Source organism: Pararge aegeria, chromosome 8 (genome assembly GCF_905163445.1).
Source record: "Pararge aegeria chromosome 8, ilParAegt1.1, whole genome shotgun sequence".
NCBI lineage: Eukaryota > Metazoa > Arthropoda > Insecta > Lepidoptera > Nymphalidae > Pararge > Pararge aegeria.
This window is the reverse complement of record NC_053187.1, coordinates 1236103-1260402: the sequence shown is the minus strand read 5'-3', so window position 1 is coordinate 1260402 and position 24300 is coordinate 1236103. Positions and strand designations below refer to the sequence as shown.

The 24300-nt window shown below is 36.0% G+C and overlaps 1 protein-coding gene across 2 annotated transcripts in view; it reads left to right on the top strand.

Moving 5' to 3' along the window:
• LOC120626058 (protein vein) overlaps positions 1–24261 on the top strand; it is a 115813-nt gene extending 91552 nt beyond the window's left edge. The window contains exons 2-6 of one of the 2 annotated variants that reach the window (XM_039893340.1): positions 10040–10208; positions 14530–14675; positions 16115–16211; positions 16385–16443; positions 20976–24261. In XM_039893340.1, the coding sequence (XP_039749274.1) occupies positions 10040–10208; positions 14530–14675; positions 16115–16211; positions 16385–16443; positions 20976–20998 (494 nt within the window). In that variant the 3' untranslated portion in view covers positions 20999–24261. Of the gene's footprint in view, positions 1–10039; positions 10209–14529; positions 14676–16114; positions 16212–16384; positions 16781–20975 lie in introns of those variants that run through there. The other variant, XM_039893339.1, reaches the window with a different exon arrangement.
• The last annotated feature ends 39 nt before the right edge of the window (positions 24262–24300 follow it).

Here is a 24300-nt window from a genome sequence, read left to right as displayed (position 1 = left end):
GCGGCGGTATTAAGGCCGCCTTTTGTATCCTGCTTCATTCTTCATGTGTTTGTTCTTTTTTTGTCTCGTTTTTCTGAGTGGTGTACAAATAAAGAGTATAAATAAAAATAAATAAATAATAATAAATAATAGATCAGGTATAAAAAATAATAGGTTGTAGTCAGTGGCGTAGGAGCTTTAATAACTTAAGGGTAGGGTTTTTATAACTCTTACAATGCCTATCCTTAAGTACTTTAGAACTCTTATCGGAGATTTCTTCATTTTATATCATCTGTGCATACCCTCTATACACGCCACTGGTTGTAGTCAGTGGCGTGCACAGGAATTTGGACCAGGGTAAGCATAAAAAAGTAAAATGGCATAAAATGGCGAAATCCTCTTCCGCTGTCAGTTATTTGAAAATGTTAGGGTAGGCAGCGCTTTTTGCATGTATGAAGTGCACGCCACTGGTTGTAGTAATATCACAGAGGACGCTGCTGTCCGTTCTTTATTATATCATAAAGTAAGTACTTCAAGCTTATGTAATCGTGAAAAAAATGGAAACAATTTACAAGATTTTCTATAGTTGTAACTACATAGTGAAAACTATAAAAAATCTTAACGATCGTTAGTTTGCCCTCTCCCAAAGGATCCGAGCTAAATTTCGGGATAAAAAGTATCCTGTATTACTTCTAACACTTCCAAGAATATGTGTGCAAAGTTTCATGAGGATCGGTTAAGTGGTTTTTGCGTGAAAGCGTAACAAACAAACTTACATTGACATTTATAATATGAGTTGGGATAGGGATAGGGATTATTCTCAATTTCTGTAAGCATTTTAATCTTGATCATATGCGAGGCTGTCAATAAACTAGCTCCCATTCGCCGGGAAATTAAGTTATAAAAACTTAACTTTACGAGCCTCGTACAAAGCACTCACGTCTCGATGTTTTTGTTTGTATACATTTTATGATCGTAATTCCTTTTTTTTCTCTACAAGTTAGCTCTTGACTGCAATTTTAACTGATGGTAAGTTACGAAGATGGTAGCGGGCAGTTTATACTCGTTAAACTCATATGCGGTTTATATTAGGCAACTAGCCACGGCCGAAGCCTCCCACCAGACCAGACCAGAGAAAATTCAGAAAGTATAATTTTTTTAATATATAAACTTTTAAAATGCATATGAGAATTTTCTGGCAATCGCGGCCTGAGCGCTTTAAGACTAAGCTACGGCTCTGACTCAATCAGTGCCGAAATTAAATAATAAATAAATAAATCAATAAAAATACTACGACAATACACACATCGCCATCTAGCCCCAAAGTAAGCCTGTGTTGTGGGTACTAAGATGCCTGATGAATATTTTTATGAATTATATACATAAATACTAAGAATACACATATAAACACCTAGACACTGAAAAACATTCATGCTCATCACACAAACATTTTCCAGTAGTGGGAATCGAACCCACGGCCTTGGACTCAGAAAGCAGGGTCGCTGCAAACTGCGCCAACCGGCCGTCAAATTAATATATTAGTATATCAATCTCATTAACTATAAAACCATACTTTTCAATTTCGTAGGCTCAATTGCATAAGTCTTCATATATGGATAAAACTATAAATTTAAAATACGCCCGACTTTCAATGTACATTATTGTAACTAACCATGTTGTGGCGGCGGTCATCTTAAACTGATTTTCATCAAAAATACCTAAGAACACTCCCACAGTACATCCGTTCGGGAAATACGATGCCACAGACACACACAGACACGTGAGCGCGCTGCACCTTAGGCTGCAGCATCGCTTACCATCAGGTGTAAAGCAGTCAAACGCTGGTCTATAAACATAAAAAATAAAGAATTTTCAAATCAGACTCATACCTGAATAAATCAGCCGTTTAGTTGCAGTAAAGATCTGTCGGGCTGATTTGTAAATCTAAACCATCCATCCACCCAAACGCATACAAAAAAAATCATTCAAATCAATCCAGCCGTTTAGGAGGAGTTCAGTGATATACACACGTTCAGAAGAGTTATACAAGTATATAAAGATACATCATAGGGTTAAATAGGGTTTAAATTATAATTACACCGCAGCTTTTCAGAGTATCAAACTTCATTTCATATTACTGTCATGCATAATCCAATTCAATACGTGAACGAAGTTTAGCTTGCTTTTGATTTTAATTGTGGAATCGAAAGTAGTACTTTACTTTTTTCTTGAGCATCCTGTTTTACGTCTTGCAAAATAAAAGGACACAAATACTTGACCTTAATGAAGCTGTCAATAATATTGACGTCATTCTATTGACGAAGAAAGCAGCTATTGCCGTCACTTCCATTCATGAAAACCACAAAAGAAACAGTGAAACTCTCGCCCTGTCAATGGACCCACCTACACCTAGCTAGTAAGTGACGTGAAATATGAATTTAGCTGGCACTAAAAAAGTTTAAATAATATCTAAAATACAGCGCTGAAAGTAGGCTGGAAGTTAGGTATATACGTTTGTTCGTACAACGACATTTTAGGCTAATTATAAAAAGTTTACAAATCGTTCAGAATTTATCACGACACGATTTTGGCATAGTACATTTGTGTTGACATTTGAAATAAAAATTTTTTGTTTGGCAATTTCGTTTAATATCAGTAAATATTTTTGATAGGGCGGTGGTAGCCTGGTTGTTTACACCTCGGCCTACCTTTCGGGGGAAAGAGGTTGATTTCCGGACGCACCTGTAATTTATCTGAGCTATATGTGATTTCACTTTAAGCAAATCGATGTTATTTGCTTTAACGGTAAAAAACATTCCGAGGATAATCCCATTACTGGCACACTTCAGAGCACGAGTGTCTTCTCAAAATCAGAAGGGTATAGACCGTAGTCCGCGACGCTGGCCAGCTACGGATTGGTAGACTTTGGACGAAACTTTGCTATGGAGAACTCGCAGGCATGCAAGTTTCCTCACGTTGTTTTCCTTCCAGCTTTAAGTGTGATTCCAGCAAGTGATTTTATAACTACCTAAATTAACATGTTTAGTAGTAGTACAGCTCGTCCGGGGAAGTACTACCGCCATGTTTATTTCTGCCGCTAAGCAGCAATTCTGTGTTTCGATCTGAAGGGCATTGTTGCCGGTGTACTTAATTACAAACACACGATTTAAACCTACGCCTCAGTTTTATAAATTTTAAATGCATATAAAAAAATGTAAGCACTTTATATGACGTGTTCCTGGCACGCCCTGTGAAATGTTGCTCTGTTTATAAGGTAGGCCATTTCAAAAACGCACATAACTCCGAAAAGTGCTCGGTGAGGAACGAACTCGTTCCCCCCGAAAAAGTGTCTGAGGCTCTAACCATTCTATTGCTTCTTTAATAAAAAACAAAAATTCGAAAAGAAATGTATTATGATTCAAAAGTAAGTACCTAAATAAGTAGGTTTACACTGAAAATATTTTTCCCTGCTCCAATTTCTGTGTAAAATAACAAGGTTAATCATCTCGTTAATGGAACGATATGTCACGGCAGTGCGCGAATCATTTCACGTTATGTAAGAGGATGATTCCATATCATCTTGATTTCATCGTTCGAAGAAGAATTTTACTCGTGTCGAGATAATTTAAAGTTTATTTTGTTACAGAAGGGACAAAGCAACAAATCTTAAAAAGTTTTTTGGCAATTATTCGAAATAAAAACAATATTTAAAATAGTTTATAAATGGCCCGAAAGAGGCCTTTAAAAGTGCTGTTTTATGCCACAGCATTACAGCCGTGCGAAGAAAAACTACAATTTCTAAGTTAGTTAAATTCTCTTGTCAGTATTATTTTTATAATTTCCTGCGTATTATGCTGTAGTACTTGACTTAGGCCTGTTTTCAATCATTGGATTCTATAATCTCTAAACGGTAGAATTGATAGATAGATAGGTAGATAGCAGCTGTAGAACAATAATTATTACACCCAAATTAACAAGATGTCATAAGAAATTATAACATATTTAAAAATTACTATGTTATTGTTATAATTTTTAATTATGACAACCCTGTTGAAGATAAAAGACTGACACGTGCATAGTACCTACGCTCCGCGATGCTTATCTACTAAAGTGATAGGATTCATTTAATATTACTTTTGCATGGCTGTATCAAATTTCTTTTAGTAAATACTATGACAATGGTTTACTCAAAAACTATTAGCGTTTCGGTTTCACAGATAAGTCTCAGAGACGGTAAATAATGTACCTCTAAAGCCTCTGAAGTGTTTGTTATTTCGGTTTTCATTCACACGTTGTATATTTTTTTCAGTGTATATCAATCACGTTGTAACCACGATCCATGCCATCATTATTATGATCAGCTCATTAACGGCCTTTTACAGAGCACGGGTGACCTTCAGAATGTGAAGGGTTTAGGCCGTAGTCCACCACACTGGCCGAAAGTACGAATTGGTAGACTTCACATTCCATTAAGAACGCTATTACGCTAACTCTTAGGCACGCAGGTTTCTTCCTTCGGTGATAAAGCGGGTGATATTTTGAATTTCTTAAATTAAAAAGGGACATAGCTCTGTAAAGTTGGTGGAGGTCCGTGCCGGGTTTCGAACTCGGTAACACCGAAAGGATGGTCCAAGATCTAAGCACTAAGCTATCACCACTTTTAAATGTTGTTATGTGCCCCTATTACAAGATTACCAACTGCAACTAGACCGAAATATCGACAAATGTGAAATCATTATCGCAATATCGATACCGAAAAAAGTTTTAAAATCATTAGTTTAATGCCAAGGAAGCCCTCCTTAGCGGCTCTACCCTTTAAATCTCTTACGGCGTCTCACTTTGGGGAAGCCAATTAACTCTCGCGCGTTGTCATCAGCTGGTCGGGCCGCCATTATAAATAGCTAACCACATCCTGAGCGGAAACCGAATTGGATCGCACAGGTAACCTGGATCCCCGCCAACATGGCGGACGATAAGGACTGAGAGAACGTCATTGAGATATCTGATTTGGGTGATATCTGATTTTTTTTGTTCCACTACGAGTAGTAGTTAAGCTTTTGTGACCCAGGGACCCAGGCGGCACAAGATCTTCCTACAAAATACCGATGTCCAGAAGTGGACGTCCATTGGTTGACATGATGATATTTATTAATTTTAATTGTTCTTATACAAAAACATTTTTATACGAAAATATAATAATTATTTAAAGGTAAAAAAAATAGCTTATCTCTTCAATAGATATTTCTCCCAGCTGGGAAGCTGGGATGAGCTGGGACATAAGAGGGATCTTATGTGAGTAAGATGTAAATATATAATCGTGGTATATGTTCAGGTTAGGCAAAAATCAGACTTCTGAAATAAATGTTATGACAACTAAAAAGTAAATAAATTTTACTATAAATCAAACTGGAATTCTATGTGCTAAAACTGTTCCAATCGTCCATATGTAAATACTAAATACTACTAACTTTGATTAAAAATGTGGGTGTATCCCGATATACTGAATACATTTGCATTATTAATAATCATTTTTTTTTTTACTTTACATTGACTCTTCCACATTGTGATTATACTTATTTAATAATATTATTGTACGCCCAACTGTGGGTGTACTGTTTAAAATGCTTTTCTAGGGCTTGTCACCTGCCTTTTTATGACTATACAATGAAAAACAAAACTCTTCTATTCTACTAACCTTGTAGATGGTGTCTGATTGTATAAACAATGCATATTAATGCGACAGACAGCTATCTCAATTGATATTCTGCCACTTTTTTAGAGTTCCGTTGTCTGTCTCAGAAACTCATCATCAGATCTATATGAAATTTAAATATGACCATTTTGAAATAAATCCCTTCCATATAGAAAAAAAATTACAAATTCGTCAATAATATTTTAATTTTGATTTTTTTTTTATTTTGTTTATTTTGACGTTTTTTTTAGTTATTATATTAATGAATTTATTTAAATTAAGATTTGCATGTCATATATTATGACTAAACCTGTATACCCACAATGTTTTATCCAAATAAAAAGAATTTTAAATTTGAACAACCGACGGAACTATCGAAAAAAAAACATCCGAATGTATAACCTCCTCCGTTTTGATGGATCTCTATTTAAAATTATAAGTTTTCGAAATCGAATATTGTAATGAGTAGAATGAGTAGGTATGATTCGCTCTCTCATTAATTGCCATTGCGCTTCATAGTAGCTACCAGGCTGATATTTTCAGTGGAACGAAGTGATTATGTGTGACGATTTAGTCTAATTGCTAACTTCAATATCTGAGGCAATGACCTGTCGGATATGTCATGTCTATGACTGAGGATGAGTAAGTTAATGACGCTCTGCAAGAATTTTCCTGCGAAATACCTTGATCAAGTGGCTGTGCTTTGACTTTCCAAAGTCAAAGTCAAGACTTTTGTCACATATTTTTTTCCCTTGTCACTATGTTATAATGGCTAAGCCCTGCGAGTGTAGGTAAGTCAAATTTAACACTGCTCAGTTTTCACTTTTCATACAAGGTTCCTCGGCTGTTGTGAGGTTTCAATGATAATTTTCCATATTCTTTAACTAACTGACAATTTGGGATAGTGGTAACAAAAGAACACTGCTCTATGTTGTGGGGATTTAGGCCATCGTGCGTTGCGAACCCTCGTTACTTTGCGGAATTCCATGATATGTTATGAAAATTAAGCTTAATTTGCTATACTCCGCGAAAAGTAGGAGAATCTGTTGTTGACTTTACAATGAATATTTCTTAAGGCACAATTATTCATTGAAAAGTACTTAACAATTACTCATTGTAAAGTCAACAATGATGTATGTGTGCAGTATAAGGATTGAAGAAATTATAAATTACACCATACAAATTCTCCTACTTTTCGCGGAGCAAATTAAGCTTAACTTTCATAATAAAGCACACATTTTGCCGGCCGGGAATTGAAACCGGGACCTCCGCTTATAAGATCACAAAGCATACCGCTGCGCCAGCATTGTGAACTTGACGCAAGTGTTTCGTTTTGGTGGATTACCCCGCATATGATAAAATCGTGGGGCTGTGTTTAAACGGCTCTTTCCGTAGCATACAGCAATTTTGTACAGAAATGTGACTCAAAGTTCTCTCTCCTCTGACTCAAAATTTTATAATCCGTTAAATAATATGTTGTCCCGATGTTATGAAATCACAAACTACGCGGACTCTTATCCTCCCAGAGAAATGAGAGAAATGAGATAGCTTCGCGACTCCACCTCTTTTAAATCCGAGTTTTCAGAGGCATAAATTAAAGATTACCGGGCGTGAAGCGCGACTACCTAATATATAGTAAATTAATTGCTGACATTTTTCACCTTTACAATTCCGCCCGTTGAAACTGAGCCAATATTTTTTTGTCGCCCTGAATGGTGTGTCCAATGACTCCTGTTTAGATAATACGTGTTATTTCTGCTCTTACATATGTTACTCGTCAGACGAAATAATAAGGCCATTGGCCTAATGACAGGAGCTTATTTTTAGTTCGGGACTTTTGAAGGCGACTCGATTTTAAGTGCTACCGAGGTGAGAGAGAGTGGAAATGTCGTACTACGCTATTACACTATAGTAAGCAACAGGTAAATATTCTTTCTACGCTAAAAGAGTGTAATAATTTTATCCGCTTTGAATATCTGGGCGTCTGCTTCATTGTTGGCAGATCGATTGTAATGCGATTTTTTCATCAAAGTCAAATATTTCTTTTACTTAAATAGGCCCTGGAATTTTTCATGCGTACAGTACATATCACATACATCCGTATGATATCATGTGCATAATAGATACCTATGACATTAAGTATTATGTTTCACGTTTACTTAGAATGTGTGCTCGTAACTTTTTTTTGTATGGTTCTGGCTAGAAAACGAAAACTATTGGATCAACCTGTTTCGATTTTAATATACAACGTTGCAATTTGCAATATTTTTTTAGCAATAAACTAGTAATTACTCAGTACATATTATATCTTTAAGTTATATCTACACTTTGTAATTATTTTCTATACAATAAAATTTACTGTATCTTTTAAAGCGCACAACCATAAAGTCACATTGGTTTTGAAAGTTTCACACAGATTTTGAAAGTTTCAGTTCTTTCAACCTCGTTTTTAAATATTAGTTAAATTCCATGACTTACAATGCCAATTAAACCTTATTTGCATACTCCTCGAAGAGAAGGATAATCTGAATGATGTAATTTATAATTTGTTAAATCTTTATAATCCACACCAAACAGATCTACTAACTAACTAAGTAACTTGTGTAGAGAGTACATTACGTACTCTCTACACAAGTTTCGAGACACCGGAGCATCCTTAGCAGGGCTTGCACAGGCAGAAGACAAAAATTATATCCCTCGATTAAATCCATTTATCACATTTGAATATTATTTCCACTCGCGCGACAAAGCTCTGAGAGTTGATAAAGCTGTGGGAGAAGATACATTTTTATCCTTTCCCCGGGGAGATAATTGTCTCCTGCTCGTGGTAGCCGTGCTGGAGATGTTGACTTTGCCATGAATGGATGCTCCGGTTAAGCTTTGTGTTCATTCTTTCAACCACATTTAGCAGCAATCAGCGCCAAATAGGTTCTTAGATACATTAGAAAGTTACCAAGGGGGTAGAAGTTTTTTCTCTGTGGCATATTTTTATTTTTCAATATTATAAATTATAAATATACTACGACAATACACACATCGCCATCTAGCCCCAAAGTAAGCGCAACTTGTTTTATGGGTACTAAGATAACTGATGAATTTTTTTTATGAGTGATATACATAAATACTATAAGTATTATATATAGATAAACACCCAGACACTGAAAATCATTCTTGTTCATCACACAAATATTGTCCAGTTGTGGGAATCGAACCCACGGCCTTGGACTCAGAAAGCAGGGTCGCTGCCCACTGCGCCAATCGACCGTCCAATATTATACGTTCTGTGTATCGTTTTGGCAAGGGACGGTAAACAAGAGTGCAGGGCTTTGTGACTGTGACAAACGGGGTATTTATTCGAGAACACACTCGTAGGTATTTTCCTCCGAGCCTGAAAAACTACTGATCGTATTAGTCACTGTACAATGTTGTGTGATAATAAACATTAATTCATGACAGTATATTTTTAGAGCATTTTCAGTGAACACTAAATGTTTTCTTAGCATTCAGATATAATTAAAGGCCTTTTGGAAAAGCTGGTTGGGATTTTAATAGGGTTAGGTAATTTCTGTTGCTAAACGGGTCTTTTGGCAAGGTTTTTCTCGGTTTACAATACGTCGATTGCTTTTTTATATCAATAAAATATAGTGATATTTTATTCTTTTCAACTTCAATCTTTACATTCATTTTCTGTACGATCAATATTTATAAAACTTAACAGAAACACAATATAGATATACCTATATATATTGAATGGCACGGGTCTCCTCCCAAGTGAAGGGTTTAGCTCGTAGTCCACCCCGCTGACCCAATGCTGATTGATGGACTTCATCCGCCTTTGAGAACAATCAATATAAATATAGCTTATTATAATTAAGTATAAGTGGTCCCAAACTGATCTATATTCGACAATAATGTATTTAGATAATAAATTTGAGAATTATTAAAGTTCTATCGTCTATCTATAAGTCTTTAATCACAGATTGCCTAAGGCTACTCTGTCAATTTATCTGCTTTTTTCAAGCTAAATATTATCCCAAAAATGATTAAAAAAGTGTATATAAAATATATATGTATGTATGTTTCCAATACATGGTAGTGTGTGTAATGTCTTTATTATTGATTTAACGAATGTTTTGTGCATAATTAAAAAAAAGATGAGCCTTCTGCAAGGAGTGCAGAAGGCTCATATTCTATAAGCTCATCTTTATATAAACTATAAGTGTGCGAAATTTCATACTCCTCCGTCCGTGCAATTTTCGTAAAGAGGGGTAAAAAGTTCCGTTACACGGGCAATCCATCCGGGGCATCCATCCACGGGTGATATTTACCCTTTCAGCGTGCGGGCATAAAGTTAATGTTTCTCTGCAGGTAGCCCAGCGCGGGTGGAGCCGATGACGCCGGTGCGTGCGACGCGCGGCGGCCGCGTGAAGCTTGAGTGCCGCGCCAGTGCCCGCCCGCCGCCGCGCATCGCGTGGTACAAGGACGGCCGGCCCGTCGCCGACATTGCTTTAAGGAGGTTCCGGGTGCAGAACTATAGGTGAGGAAACTGTCGAATGGCGCAGTGGGCAGCGACCCAGCTTTCTGAGTCAAGGTTGTGGCTTGGATTCCCACGATATAAGGATTAAACAAAACGGACATAAATCAGTGATATCTGCGCAAATCCTTTGTGGGATGGGTATATGCTTTTATAACATGTTATCTAAGTGTAAACAATGTATGAAAACACATTAAATTAATCGCGGTTACTACATATTGATGAATTCCTTAACAATAATGCTTGGAAGCAGGCCGCTCTGCTCTCATCTCTCACAAGATAGAAAATGTATAAAGATTGTGAAACTATAAAATGATGTTGAAAAGAGCAATCTGCTGAGTTCCTGCCGGCTCTTCTTTGTAGAATCTACCGTTCGAACCGGTGGTAGAGACAGACATACTGACTAGACGCTTCAAAAGTGCTTATAAACTAGGCCTGCCTTGAAATGAATTAATTTTAAATATTATCACAGGCTTAAAAGTAACCTTTATCTTCTACTGGATGTTACTTTGCCAATTGACTAGAAACGATTTGACGTCCGATTGGCGTAGTTTGCAGCGACCGTGCTCCCGAGTCCAAGGCCGTGGGTTCGTTTCCCACTATTGAAATGTTTGTGGGACGAGCATGAATGTTTTTCAGTGTCTGGGTGATGTATATTCTTAGTATATAATATAATATATACTACGACAATACACACATCGCCATCCAGCCCCAAAGTAAGCGTAGCTTGTGTTATGGGTACCAAGATAGCTGTTGAATATTTTTATGAATATAATACATAAATACTTTTAATATTCTCGTATATATAATTATAATATAAACACCCACAATTATAATATAATTATAATATAATAATAATATAAACAAACAGTATATATGTATATTATGCATGGAAATATTCATCAGTCATCTTAGTACCCATAACACAAGCTACGCTTACTTTGGTGCTAGATGGCGATGTGTGTATTGTAGTATACACAATCAAAATTTGTTCAGATGCTTAGGCGTCCCAAACTAATAACTATAAAATTTAAATCAAGCTAAAACCCTTCTCATAATGGGAGTAGACCCGTGCCCTGTTCTGGGACGGTAAGCGAGTTGATATGATGAGGATGATGAGAGAGTGTGTTCAGGAGCTTTTCGATTTGGTCAAACCATCCTTTCTACCATCGAACTGCGAGGTACCGTAAGAATCTGCACCGTTACGTGGTTGAAATACCATCAACACGTACGAAGCGTTTTGCTTCTTCCTTTCTGATCCGCACCGCAAAGCCCTGGAATGCCCTCCCATCTTCCGTCTTCCCCGATACCTATAATCTGGGTACCTTCAAATCTAGAGTGAATAGGCATCTTCTAGGCAAGCGCGCTTCATCTTAGGCTGCATCATCACTTACCATCAGGTGTGATTGCAGTCAAGCACTTGTATATATATTTAAAAAAAAAAATGATGATGCTTTCATCATCATCATCATCACATCAACTCATAGTACGGTCATCATTCAGTTTCTTCATAAAATAATATAAACAATGACTCAGGCTTCTTCGACGTAAAAACGAATCTATCTCATAGAATTCGAAGAAAAATTTCGTATTCGTATTACAGTGTCATAATATTATTTCCACTGTAATGACCTGATTCATTTGTCTCTAATAAACTTGTAATCTTGATCCAGAAGTAGATTGGGTAGCTGTAGGCCTAGCGCAAAGGGTTTTTGACGTTTTTCTTGTGTTTATTCATGAATAAAGTAATACAGCTATTTGTGAAAGAGCTCGTCCGCGGGAAGCATCGCCATGCTTATTTCTGCCGCTACGCAGCATTGTTGGTACGTCGCAAGACATGCTCCTTGCATGCAATGCGAAGTATTCCCCGTTTATAGGCGGTTTTCCACTGACCATCAAGTGGGGCATCTACTAGATACAGGTACACTATATTATAACTAACGAGCTGCTGCCCCCATTCTTCGTCCCCGTTTATTACGGCTTTTTACGAATCCCGTGGGAACCGTTTCTTTTCCTGGGATAAAAAGTAGCCTACGTTACTCTCCGGCCTTTTAATTAACTCTATGCCAATCAAGATTGGTTGCTTAGTTACGGCGTGAAGTAAGCACAAACAAACAAACACAGTTTCGTATTTACAATATTAGTTGTTTGATAACCCTTGACTGCGTGTAATTATGATAGAGACCTACTAACAATGAAACGCCGCTCATATGGTGCTTACATCAGGAATGCTACGGTCAATTACTGCAAACAGATACATTGCATTAATAGCTGGCACAGACTGTCGTTGACCTAAGGTGATACAGATCTTTGACATAAAATGATCCTTATAGCATCTACAGATATGCCAACTTTCAAAGCCAACTTGGGTTCGCCGGTTGGCCGTTTCAGTGTGAGGCAGTGTGAGATTTATTCCTAATTTGGACCTCAGTATTGTCCATAGATGACTTTATTTCTATTTCAAATAAAAAGTAGTTTAATTTCACGCGATCGAATTATATCGACCCACTACATCACGGGACCACTACGGCGCACGGGTCTTCTCTCAGAATGAGAAAGGTGTAGGTAGTCGACCACGCTGGCCAAGTGCGAATTTATGCAACACGTCTTTGAGAACGTTATGCAGAACCCTCAGACATGCAGGTTGCATCGCGATGATTTCCAGCACCATTAAAGCAACTGATATTTGAGATGCTTACATTATAAACGCACATAACTCCGACAACTTACAGGTGCTTACAGGAAATCCAACTCTTTCCCATCGAAAGGGATATCATTGTAAAAGTAACCACACCATTTAATGCGCGTTAAATTTATACATCGCAGAAAAAGCTAAAAAATAACACACTCCTAGTAATTACTAGCTCATCCCGTTCAGTTTCTGTAATGAGACATGTCTATAAATGTCCCAACATAGGTATAATACATTAGACAAAGAGTGAGTTGTGATTTGGATAACATAACCGCGGCTCGCGTCAGCCTTTCACCATCGATGGGATATTGAAACGATGGTGCTTCGGAACTACCCACTTACAATTTTCGATTTATTTATTGTGCGCTCGAAGATGGAAATATACCTAATTACTTACTTTATGTAAAGTAGCCAGTAAGTTCCATTTCAGTGGGAATTCCTTTACACTGCAATAAATATCTTAAAACAGAACTATCAAAGCGCGATTGTAACGCGTTGGCAGCAATGTTGGCTCATCTGTTGACGCTTTAATATCAAACAGGGGACGGTTGTAGCAAGACCTAATTGTGGGGGATAATTATAATGAAGTGATACGAACAGCAATTTCACGGGTCGTTTGCGGTGAACTAGATACTATGCCATCACCCATAAGATATGCAAAGAGAATGTAAACCTACTTCATAAAAGGAATGTATGTATGATAAAAAAGCTTGGGTATGAATTGCTGTAACTTCATAGCTCGACATTAACTAGAACGTTAGATGGTTATAACAAAAAAAAACCTGGCTATGTTTGTTGTGGGCTCTTCTTAGACCAGTGCGCGTTTGGAACCCTCACAGCTTTGGTTTTAAGTTAACGAATGTTATCACCATCCACATCACCACCACTAGTTTTCATTAGTGCAACATGTTAAATGTGTGAACGCTTCATAAGTCCCTGTAATAAGGTCTACATGAATAAAAAAATTTGAATTTGAATTTGAGTTTGAATGCTTTATTAATAGTTTTAGAAGGCGTTGTATTGTCCATTGCTCGTCCGGGGAAGGAGGTACTACCACCAGTCTCGTCCACTGGGTTTCTTACCAGGGTATGCATACGTCAGGAGAATTTCATTAATGACAGAAATCCTCCTACTACTAGAGTTAAATATCAATTTTAGGGTAAGCAGTCCTTTTGTGCATATATGAAATGCACTCCACTGACTACCACCATGCTTATTTTTGCCGCCAAGTTATTGTGTTACGGTCTGAAGGGCTTGGTTGTCGGTGTCATTATTTTAGCAATGAATGTAGTTATATGTTTCATTAATTATTTCGGGATGTTAACTATATTGCGGTTAAATCACGTATGTACGTTGCATAATTTTAAATAGAACTGAATCTCCCTTAAATTGAGGAACACATCTTATAGTTAAGGATGTGTTTAAATTTATGGTTAATTGTGGTTCCATTGTACCAATACATTGTAGTGTATGCGACTTGTCTAGAATAGGTATATCTTTGTCTTTTTGCTCTATCAGCCCACCTTTTAGTTGAATAACGAGCTCAATTACCATCATCTAACAGTTTACTTTAGTGGCAGTGTTCCTGCAAACCGGGAGCAATCACGAAAAATAGTTTTACGTATTTTCCAGGAGGCGCTCGGTATTAGTGATAAGACATGCGCGTCGAGAAGACACCGCGACGTATGAATGCAGGGCGCAGGGCGCCGTGGGGCCACCAGCGATCGCCGCCGCAAACGTCAGCGTCCTACCACCGGCCACGATGGCACCAGACACTCGTAAGTCAATGAGCTACTATTTGTTAGAATCCACGAAGTAAGGTGCGGGACATGATGAGACAGCCAGTGACCGCCACCGTCAACGTTAGCGTCCTACCACCGGCCATGATGGCACCACACACTTGTAAGTCAATGAGCTACTATTTGTTAGAATCCACGACATTAGGTGCGAGACATGATGAGACTACCAGTGACCGCCATCGCTAACGACAACGTCCTATCATCGGCCACGATGGCACCAGACACTCGTAAATCACTGAGCTACCAGTGGCAATACTCCGCGACATGTGCAAGGCTCAGGGCATGATAGGGTAATCAGTAATCTCCACCATAGACGTCAGGGCCCTACTACCGGCCCGGCCCCGATGGCGCAGCGCTAGTGACTATACGCGTGGAAATATACCAAGCATGCCACGGCCAGCGGGGACCTGTCTATCCACACATTTATTGACATCGCGCTAAAATTCCCGCAACGCGATCTGTCCCGTGGCCAGCACGTAACACTCACGCACTCGGGAAAAATACCAAGAAAATGCTAAGGGACTTAGTCCCGCAAGCAATTTTCTAAAAACAGTTGTATGCAAACCCACGGCAACGGGACGCAGCCACACGTGCTATTGTTTACCGAAGCTCAATACCGGTTCAGTTTACCGACACAGATCATACATGCACACACAAACACTTCCCAGCGTATTCTGCGAATGTCAACAAACAATGCATAAAGGCCAATAAAATCAGTTACCCGTAATGAATAAACAATCGTTCCTAAAGATATCGGCATTTAAGCTATTCGCAGGCTTCGGTACCCACAGGCTAGGAAAACATAACGTTTTCCTTGTCATTTCCTATTCTCAGCTTTTTATTTTAAATTTTACAGGTTAATTTATGAATGGAGTCCCGTTTAATAATGTATACTTAGAAGTCCACGCTATAATGGGCCATAAACTTATCTAAATACAAATAAATAAAATCAAAGCTGATTAAACACTAGAGACTGATTGGATAGAAGCACACGTTAGATTGCGGAAATCCATGATATATTACGAAAATTATGCTTAATTTGCTATACTCCGTGAAAAGTCGGAGAATCTGTATGGTATAATTTATAATTTCCTCAATCCTTATACTCCGCACTAAACAGATCGTCGGCAATGTACCCTCTCCGCACGTTTCGCTCGATAACATATTATAGTTATTATTAATACACACCTAGCCCCAAAGTAAGCGTAATATCATAAGTATTTATGTAGACATTTACAAAAATACATATTATATGCTGATAAACACTCAGATACAATAAAACATCCATGTTCATTACACAAACATTTTACAGTTGCGGGAATCGAGTCCACGGCCTTGGATTCGGAAAGCAGGGTCTCTACCCACTGCGCCATCCGGCCGTTAATCTACTACTAATGATTATTGTTTGTTAATTGCAGCAACGGGAGCACCGTGTCCGATGCCAGATCCTGCGTCCTACTGTCTCAACGGAGGCACTTGTTTATTCTTCGAGCTCGTACAGGAGCAAGCTTGCAAGTAAATATACTTTTTGTATCCATAATCGCCATTTTTAAGAATCCTGCTCTCTTACTTTATTCTATCTAAGTCGGCACGTTGTTGTCGGTGAGGTCGATAGTGTGATATGTTAGTTCAAATGGACTTGTTTATAGGGTTTGGTAGGTATTCTATATGTTGTTATTAACTTCCAGATGCCCGGAAGGCTTCACCGGGCAACGCTGCGAGATCAAGGACGTGTTGAATAGGAACAGTATGTATCATTCCTACACATGCAAACTGGGCCTCTCCACGTCCTACTACTGCTAGCCAGCGTAGCGGCGGCGCGTTCCACCTTGTTCCAATTTTATCTTAGCAACGCTCGGACTACGCGAGACTTAAAACATGGCCTGAGGGTTATTACTTTGGGAGATTTCGGGCATTTACGCGGGGACATTGGTCTCTATTCTGTTATACAAATCTTGCGTTAGACTGAGTCAGTAACCTTGGGGCGAAGCTTGATTAACATATTTCTATTGTCGTGACGTTGAAGTAAGACCAGTCTTATATCGGACTGGTCTGCGAATTGAGCCAGCATAGAATAGGGGGCTCGCTACAACTGGGTTTTTTGGCAGAATATTTATTTATTTATTTATTTAGGAAAACCAACCGCTGACACATTTTTTCTTGTCCAAGTTTTTACGTTGCGAGCTAAGTGAATGTTCAGCTTATTACAGGTTTTCACAACGTTTACAAATAATTTCAATATTAATGACATTTTATTTATAACTGCATTACAAAATAAATTTCTAAAAATATTTTACTAATTAATAAGGTTATAATGTTAAAAATATAAATAGAATTAAAATTCAAATTAAACAAAAAAAAAAAAATTAACATCAATGTCCAGGTTTAAGCTTATTAAATTTTGAATATTTGATAACATTTCAAGTATTTATTTTATTTTTATCTTGAAATGTCAGATAGAACAATTAAAAGTGTCATATGATTATCTGCATATCGTCTGCGAAAAGTACAGAAGTCAATTTTGAAATTGAGTATATGCTTTGAATAATAATATGATTCGTACGGTTATTTAGGAACTACCAATTCATAAGTTTAAACAATGTTTTAAAATACATTTAATGGTGGTTACAATTGATGATTTTTTTAACGACAAGGCTGCTTGGAAGCAGGCCACTCCGCTCTCGTTTCACACAAAATACAAAACTCTAAAGATTGTAAACTGTAAAATGATGCTTAGATGGTGATAAGAGCAATCTGCTGAGTTTCTTGACGGCTCATCTCGGTTGAATCTGCCTCCCGAGCCGGAGGTAGAGTCACTACAAACAGACTTACTTGACGTTTCAGAGTATATATTTTCAGAAAACATCTAGACATAAAACGTTTCTAATTCCTGCTGATTAAAGCTATTAATTTTATTTTTAATTCTAAATAATAAAAACCCTATACTAATTTAACAATTCCCTTTACTCACAAATTGCATTTTCCGCGCAGTTAAGATTTCAATTACATAGGAAACCAGTGCCCGTAACGTAACGTAACACCCTGAAAATAGGTATATGACATATCCATGTTTTATGTCTTCGCTGTTGTCTCCCTAGGACTCTGAAAATATTTTTTTTTATCTTCAACTTGTCTGCGCGATAGATTCTTAAATGGATCATTATTCGAAAATAATTTATTTCTTATTGTTAAACGAAATATTTTCGTAGTCCACCGACGTTTAGCGAATTTAGACAATGCTTGAATATTATATTTAATTTTTTGCATACGTGATTGCAATTTTTTTGTTATTAGGGCCAGCTGTTTGAATGGCCATTTTATATTTATGTTTTTAATAGAAACTCTTGTGACTCGTACGTTAAACGAGAAGACATGTAGCTTCTTTTATTTATAATAGAGAATCTTTTTTTTTTCATTTCTATTCAATTACCGCGTTTCACTTTCTTTGCTCTTTCACTTTCAGTAAAAGCTTTAAATTGTAGATTAATATGAAATATAATTTATGAATAGCTGGCCCAGTGAGATTATAATTTTAAGTAAACTATTAAATATAACTAGCACTGAAACATTTTTACAAACTACTTAAAGCCGGCATACAAGGGCATGGATCAGAAATATCTTACACAAATTCCTAAGTTAATTTATTTATTAAGTAAATGATTATATTATGCAAACAATTTTCATGAGCCAATGAGCAATTTACTCGTGAGTTACTTTATTTTTGCTCGAGCAAAATATTTTGATGAATGTAAAATAGAACGCCCGAATGATTTCCTGCATTTAGACGTTACGTTCTACACATTAAAGTTAAATTTGCTCGTGCAAAATTGAGGTAAAAAAGCACGTATTTTTTCGATTTGTATTCGAAGTTGTAAATATTTTACACATATATGTAATTTTGCAATTTTTTTATTTTGTTATTAACTCGTAAGATTTGATAACTCATTTTAGTAGGTAAATAATATTATTCTGATAAAGAGACTTGCAAGTTATGTACATATCTATTAGGATAGGATTTTTTAATAACACTCATCTACCACTTAATCAGATTACCCCGCTCGCTATACACCTTTTTCATTTTAAAATACGTATAGAGTTTCTCTTTTATATAAACTTACGACTCTTTTAATTTAAATCCAAAAAATAATATTTTTTATTACTTTCACCATTTTTGTTCACGCCTCTGAAATAGATAGATATTATTTTAAATAAGGACGAGGTTTTTAACTCCTTTATTACCGTTTTTGTAGCGAGCGGTAGAAAACTTAGCTACCAACAGTTTATACAGTTTTAAATCCCCCTAAACCAGATTTACTCCACCTAGTCAGATAGCAGTTTTAATACATGAAACCCTAGATAGGACTATATAAATAAATTTATGTATAATTATAATACGAGTGTGGATTTGGATGGATGCTTGTGGATATAGCGAAATGTCTTCTCTGACTACTTATTCTTGTATAGCTCGAGTCAAAGAATAACTAATTGAAATAAGAGGTTTTACAGTTATATCCCTGTGAGCAAATTGGGAACTTTTTTATTCAAAATGTCACAAAAAATTATTATTTGATATTTTTATTATATTTAGAATTCATTATAATGTCGATACTAATACCTTTTTAACAGCTGATTAAAGGTTAATGTTGCAAATTAATAAAAGTAAGTTATATTTTGGAATAGGTAGGACCTAGTGTTGGAAAAAATAAAATAAAATAGTAAACATTTTTATAAATGTTACTCATAATGCTTGGTTAATTGTATGCCTTTTTTAGTTATTCTATGTCTTCGAACTAATCTCGCTATATGGGACCGAAATTATTTATTCAAACTATGGTTTTGTTCTAATTTTTTTTTTTATTATTCATTTTGTATAAAGTTCTTCTATAAGTTCACTATTTATATTATATAATTTTAACTAGAAAAGGGACTATTTATTTTAATTCAGTTTGTGGATTATAGGGCATTACAATAATTAGATATATAGGTGAAATGGCGTCAGTAAGTACGTTTTGCATTTTGGTTTTTTAGTCAGTAAAATGAATTTCGAAAATTACTTCGTCTTTGAATTCAGACTTCCTTCATTTTGGTCGTCTTATATGACGTCATTTTACTTACTTTTTTAGTCTCACAACAAATACTAAGAAAAATATTGTTTAATGTAATGAGGATACCAAAATCACAATAAAAGAATGAGTGTTGGAATTAACAGAAAGGCGATAAATCATTTGTTTTTTTTTATTTATTTACATTTGCACGTTCCTTAACCCTTGAAAGATTCGAAAACGGTGGAATAAACGGAAAACGGTACGTATTATTTTTTCAAAATTTATTTTTTCCTAGTTGTTGTTCACTAAACTTCCGCTGTCCGCACTCATCTCATTTAGAAAAAATGTAACTATAATTGAAATTATTTCAATACACTTCTATCACTCAAAAAATTGTACTAGTTTATAATGTATGTGGTTTTGCAAGATTCGGGGGGTTTTTCTCACTGCACTGGCAACACTAAGACAAAGGTTGTCACCACGAAAACAATCTAATTGCTTTCTTAAGATAGAAAAAATCTTTAAAAAAAACAAAATGAAAAATAGCAATCTGCTGAGTGTCCTGAGTGGCCTTCTTCTCGGTAGAATCCGAACTGGTGGTAGAGTCACAACAATCAGACTGACTTGACGTTTCAAAAATGCTTATAAACTAGGCCTACATATAATAAATTAATTTAGAATTCGAGTTTTGAATCGCTTTCTTATTTTAGGATAGGCCAATTTCATTAAAATCTGTTTCTACTCACAGCTTTATTAATTGCAAGTGCCTTGTGATATAACCCTATTTTAACAACTTAACTTAAAAAATACGTTACATTTTTTCATAATTCTAATTATATAGGTACCTACTACTAATGCTTCTATATTTCCACTAATGGGCACGGGACACATGCTTGTTATTTGGGGTCATTAATTAGATGAATAGATCACTAAAATACCTTCATACCATAAAAAATCTTATTATTTGTTGTGAGATAACCAAGCAAGAAATATAACAATGCATGAAAATATAATATTACCTATTATGTATTATTAAGACATATTACTGTGTATATTACATAATACGTAATCATGCATAAAGAAATATATAGTTCATTATTTTCCATTTTTATTTTTAACAAAATTACTGTTTTTTTTTATATGGCAACAATCATTAAAGTATTTATACAAAGCAACGCAATAAGATTTATTAATCGATTTACGAAAATACTTATATTATAAATTGATGTTTCAGGCTTTGGAGAACGATTATGGTGAATGAAACTACGACTTGGGGAACGAACAACTGGCTGACTGTAGTTTGTACATACAATGAAATCATGCATTCCTGCATATTAAAGCAGGATCAGACTGTTCACCAGAGAGAAAATTGACGGAACGATCACATCAAATATTTTCTAAATATCGTTTACTAGGTCCTGATTTCTACTCACTGTGTGATATTTAGTTTAAAAAACACCATAAACTAACACCTCTATTAAGAAACTGACATCGACATGTCGGCGAATGTATGGTTGAGATCTGGCTTGAGAATTCATTCTTTTTATTTAGATGTATTTTTACCTACACTTGGAGCAATTAGTAATTTTATAAATTTAAAATGCATATAAAAATTTTCGAAACCGACAGGATATTAACCTGCGACTCTCTGGAAAAGGTCCAAAAACTTTAGAAAAAATTGATTGAAACTGCAATGTTTCCTACTAGATGGTGCTAGAGTCGCTATAAGTCTTATGTAAAAGGCATATACAAATGTCGGTTCGGAAAATTTTGATATGCATTTTAAATATATAAAACCCAATCTTTGCCCGAATACTGTTGTTGTTGTTTGTTGAGTTAATAGTACGGTATTCTTTGGTACGGTGAATCGAGGTATAACAATTCGATTTTCACTAGCCATTGCAACCGAAACGAAACAGGTAGGTACGAAAAACTCTAAACCTACTACTAGGAATTTTTCAAATTTGACTAGACTGAATGAAAGATAGGTGGATAGATAAATGAGCATTTCTGTATATGTCGATTAATATTAATAGTTACGAACTTTTTGTGACAGAGTTGACCATACTTGTTTCTGCCATTAAGCAGCATTGTTGCAATGCTGTGTTCCGGTTTGCTGGGCGTAGTGACCATTGTATTTACAGTCCTAACACTTACGCCTCAGGTGACAGGTCAGCGCCATGAATCCAGATCTTTTCCCGCAAGTTTTCTGTATTCAGTGCAAAAAAAAAACTGCTTTCCTTTAAGACACGCGGCAGTGTGAAAGACAAGTTTAGAATACGAAGAAATACTTAACGTGAATATGTATGGCTACAGTTATTGCAACGTGTTTAGACATTTGTACCTAGGTAATTACTAAAAAAAAGGTAACAGTCTGATTCTAGCTTTACATTAATTTGTATTGCTTGCCTATTTGGAAATGCGCTGTAGCGACATAGAATGTATACGACATATAATATGATGTTAACGTTATATAACATTGACTGTTTAAAAACTGTCAAGCTGTAACCAAAAGGGTTTGCTTTGATAGCCACAAAAAGGGGGTTGTATTGGTTTGCACTGGAATGTTAACAAAACTTATTCTTAGAAGTTGAAAACGAGCAAGATTGATAACTTTGGCTGGGTCGGACATACCAATTTGAATGCAGTTTTGCATTCAAATTGGTATGTCCTAGGCTAGGTATACATTTATGTCTGAAGGTCATTTAGGGGCGTTGTCTTGGTTTTGGTTTATTGTATGAACTACTGGGCTGTTTTTATGAGGTACCTATATTGAATAGGTATGATCACAAGATTTTAGTATGATGCCAGCACCCCGGACGTTTGTTTTCTGCGTGAGTTAACAGGTTTACAAGTTTAAACTCTGATCGAACTGGCGCAAATAACGCATCAGACGCCCGCTTCTATTGTGTCCACTACGTCCTGTAGGGGTGTTTAAACTGACGCAAATAGTCGCTCTATAGGCGCACAATTTTAAAAACGTATCTATACTATATTAACATGTATATCCTACCTTCTTCAATCTAATGCTTTTTCTAAAAACAGAAAAACTTTGTCTTTAGAGTTAACAGATATTTCCTGCATTGGGAAATAAGGAATAACTTACCAAGTAGCGTCAGTTTGAAGAGGCTAAACGAGCTAGTTTGATCAACCAGCGCACAATGTGCTCTCAAGTTATTCTTAGGAGCCATGCACGCGAGTGATGTATTGTGCCTTAACTTGGGCCTTAACACAACCGTGCTCTAAAGTCGTTTAGCTTTCACTATAATACGATGGCTAAGTTAGCATTTGTTTATCGTCAATTTTTTGTGCAAATAATAAGTGTTTTCTTGTGAGAACTAAATTAGACATCAAGCAGGCCACGTCATAAAAAAATTGTCCATAAAAATTCTTGAATGAATATTGATTAACGAATTTTTCAACAAGAGAGTTTAATGTTGGTTTTATGACTCCTCCTAGTACTACGTTACTCAAAAACTCTCACTCTTTTAATTTTTATAAAAGTCAGATAATTTTTCTCCTCCTATGAGTCAGTTTTTAAATGGTTTTATAGCCCATGTGAGAAACCCATAAGTTTAAAATGGGATATCATTGTTGAGATTAAACAAATTTTGTATTTAAATGATAAGAGTTCCTAAATATTAACTGTCTCGTGAAAGTATGCTTCATAAATAACACTTTTGTCTCTTGTAGGTAATTTGCACGAAAATAGGATGACTTATCCATTTTAAGAGTGCTCTTAGTAATCAATACCCAAGACATTTTATTATTTTTTTACTAAAAACCATCGTTTACCTACGGCTCTCTTGAAACAAATGCTAATTTGACTGACATGGTGTTAGTTAACCGAATATTCTTGAATTGTCAACTAAGTAGTTGAATTTGAAAAGAAAAAAAGACAAATACTTACCTATATTATGTAAGTAGGTTCAATTGTTTTTGTATAGGTATTTTAACTAGCGATTAATGGAAATCTGTATTAACAGGTTGTTTTTTCTTATTAGAATTATATATGAATACTCAGCCATAAACCCACTGACAGAAATCCCACCTTGCTATCTATTATAAACGAATTTAGGTAAGATACGTGCGTTCTTCGGAGGGTTAAATCCTGCTGTAGCCACCGGCTTAGTGTAACCGACAAAACTATAATTCTACGGTACACTTTTCTGTCGTTAAAACCGTTTTTTGACGTGACAACGACTTATAAATCAATGAACGCCGGCTGCACGTACGAAAAAGCATGACTCATTGTCACGTTCTGCCTGAGCCGAGGATGCAAGCGAGAGCGCGAAACAAGTGACAGAGAGGCATGATCGGTCTAATCGTTCGGCTTGCGACGCATCTTAAAACAATTGTCCGTAAATATTTTTTTTAATTTCTTAAAATCTCCACATATTACACGGTAACAAGCACAATAATGACTTGATTAAACACAAAAATGTTGAAATTCACACTAGAAATTTCTGTATCGTGGAAATCACTTCCGTCTAATTATTAACGAGGTAAATATTTATATAGATAAGACTGAAGAAGATAAGCTGTTCAAATTGAAAATT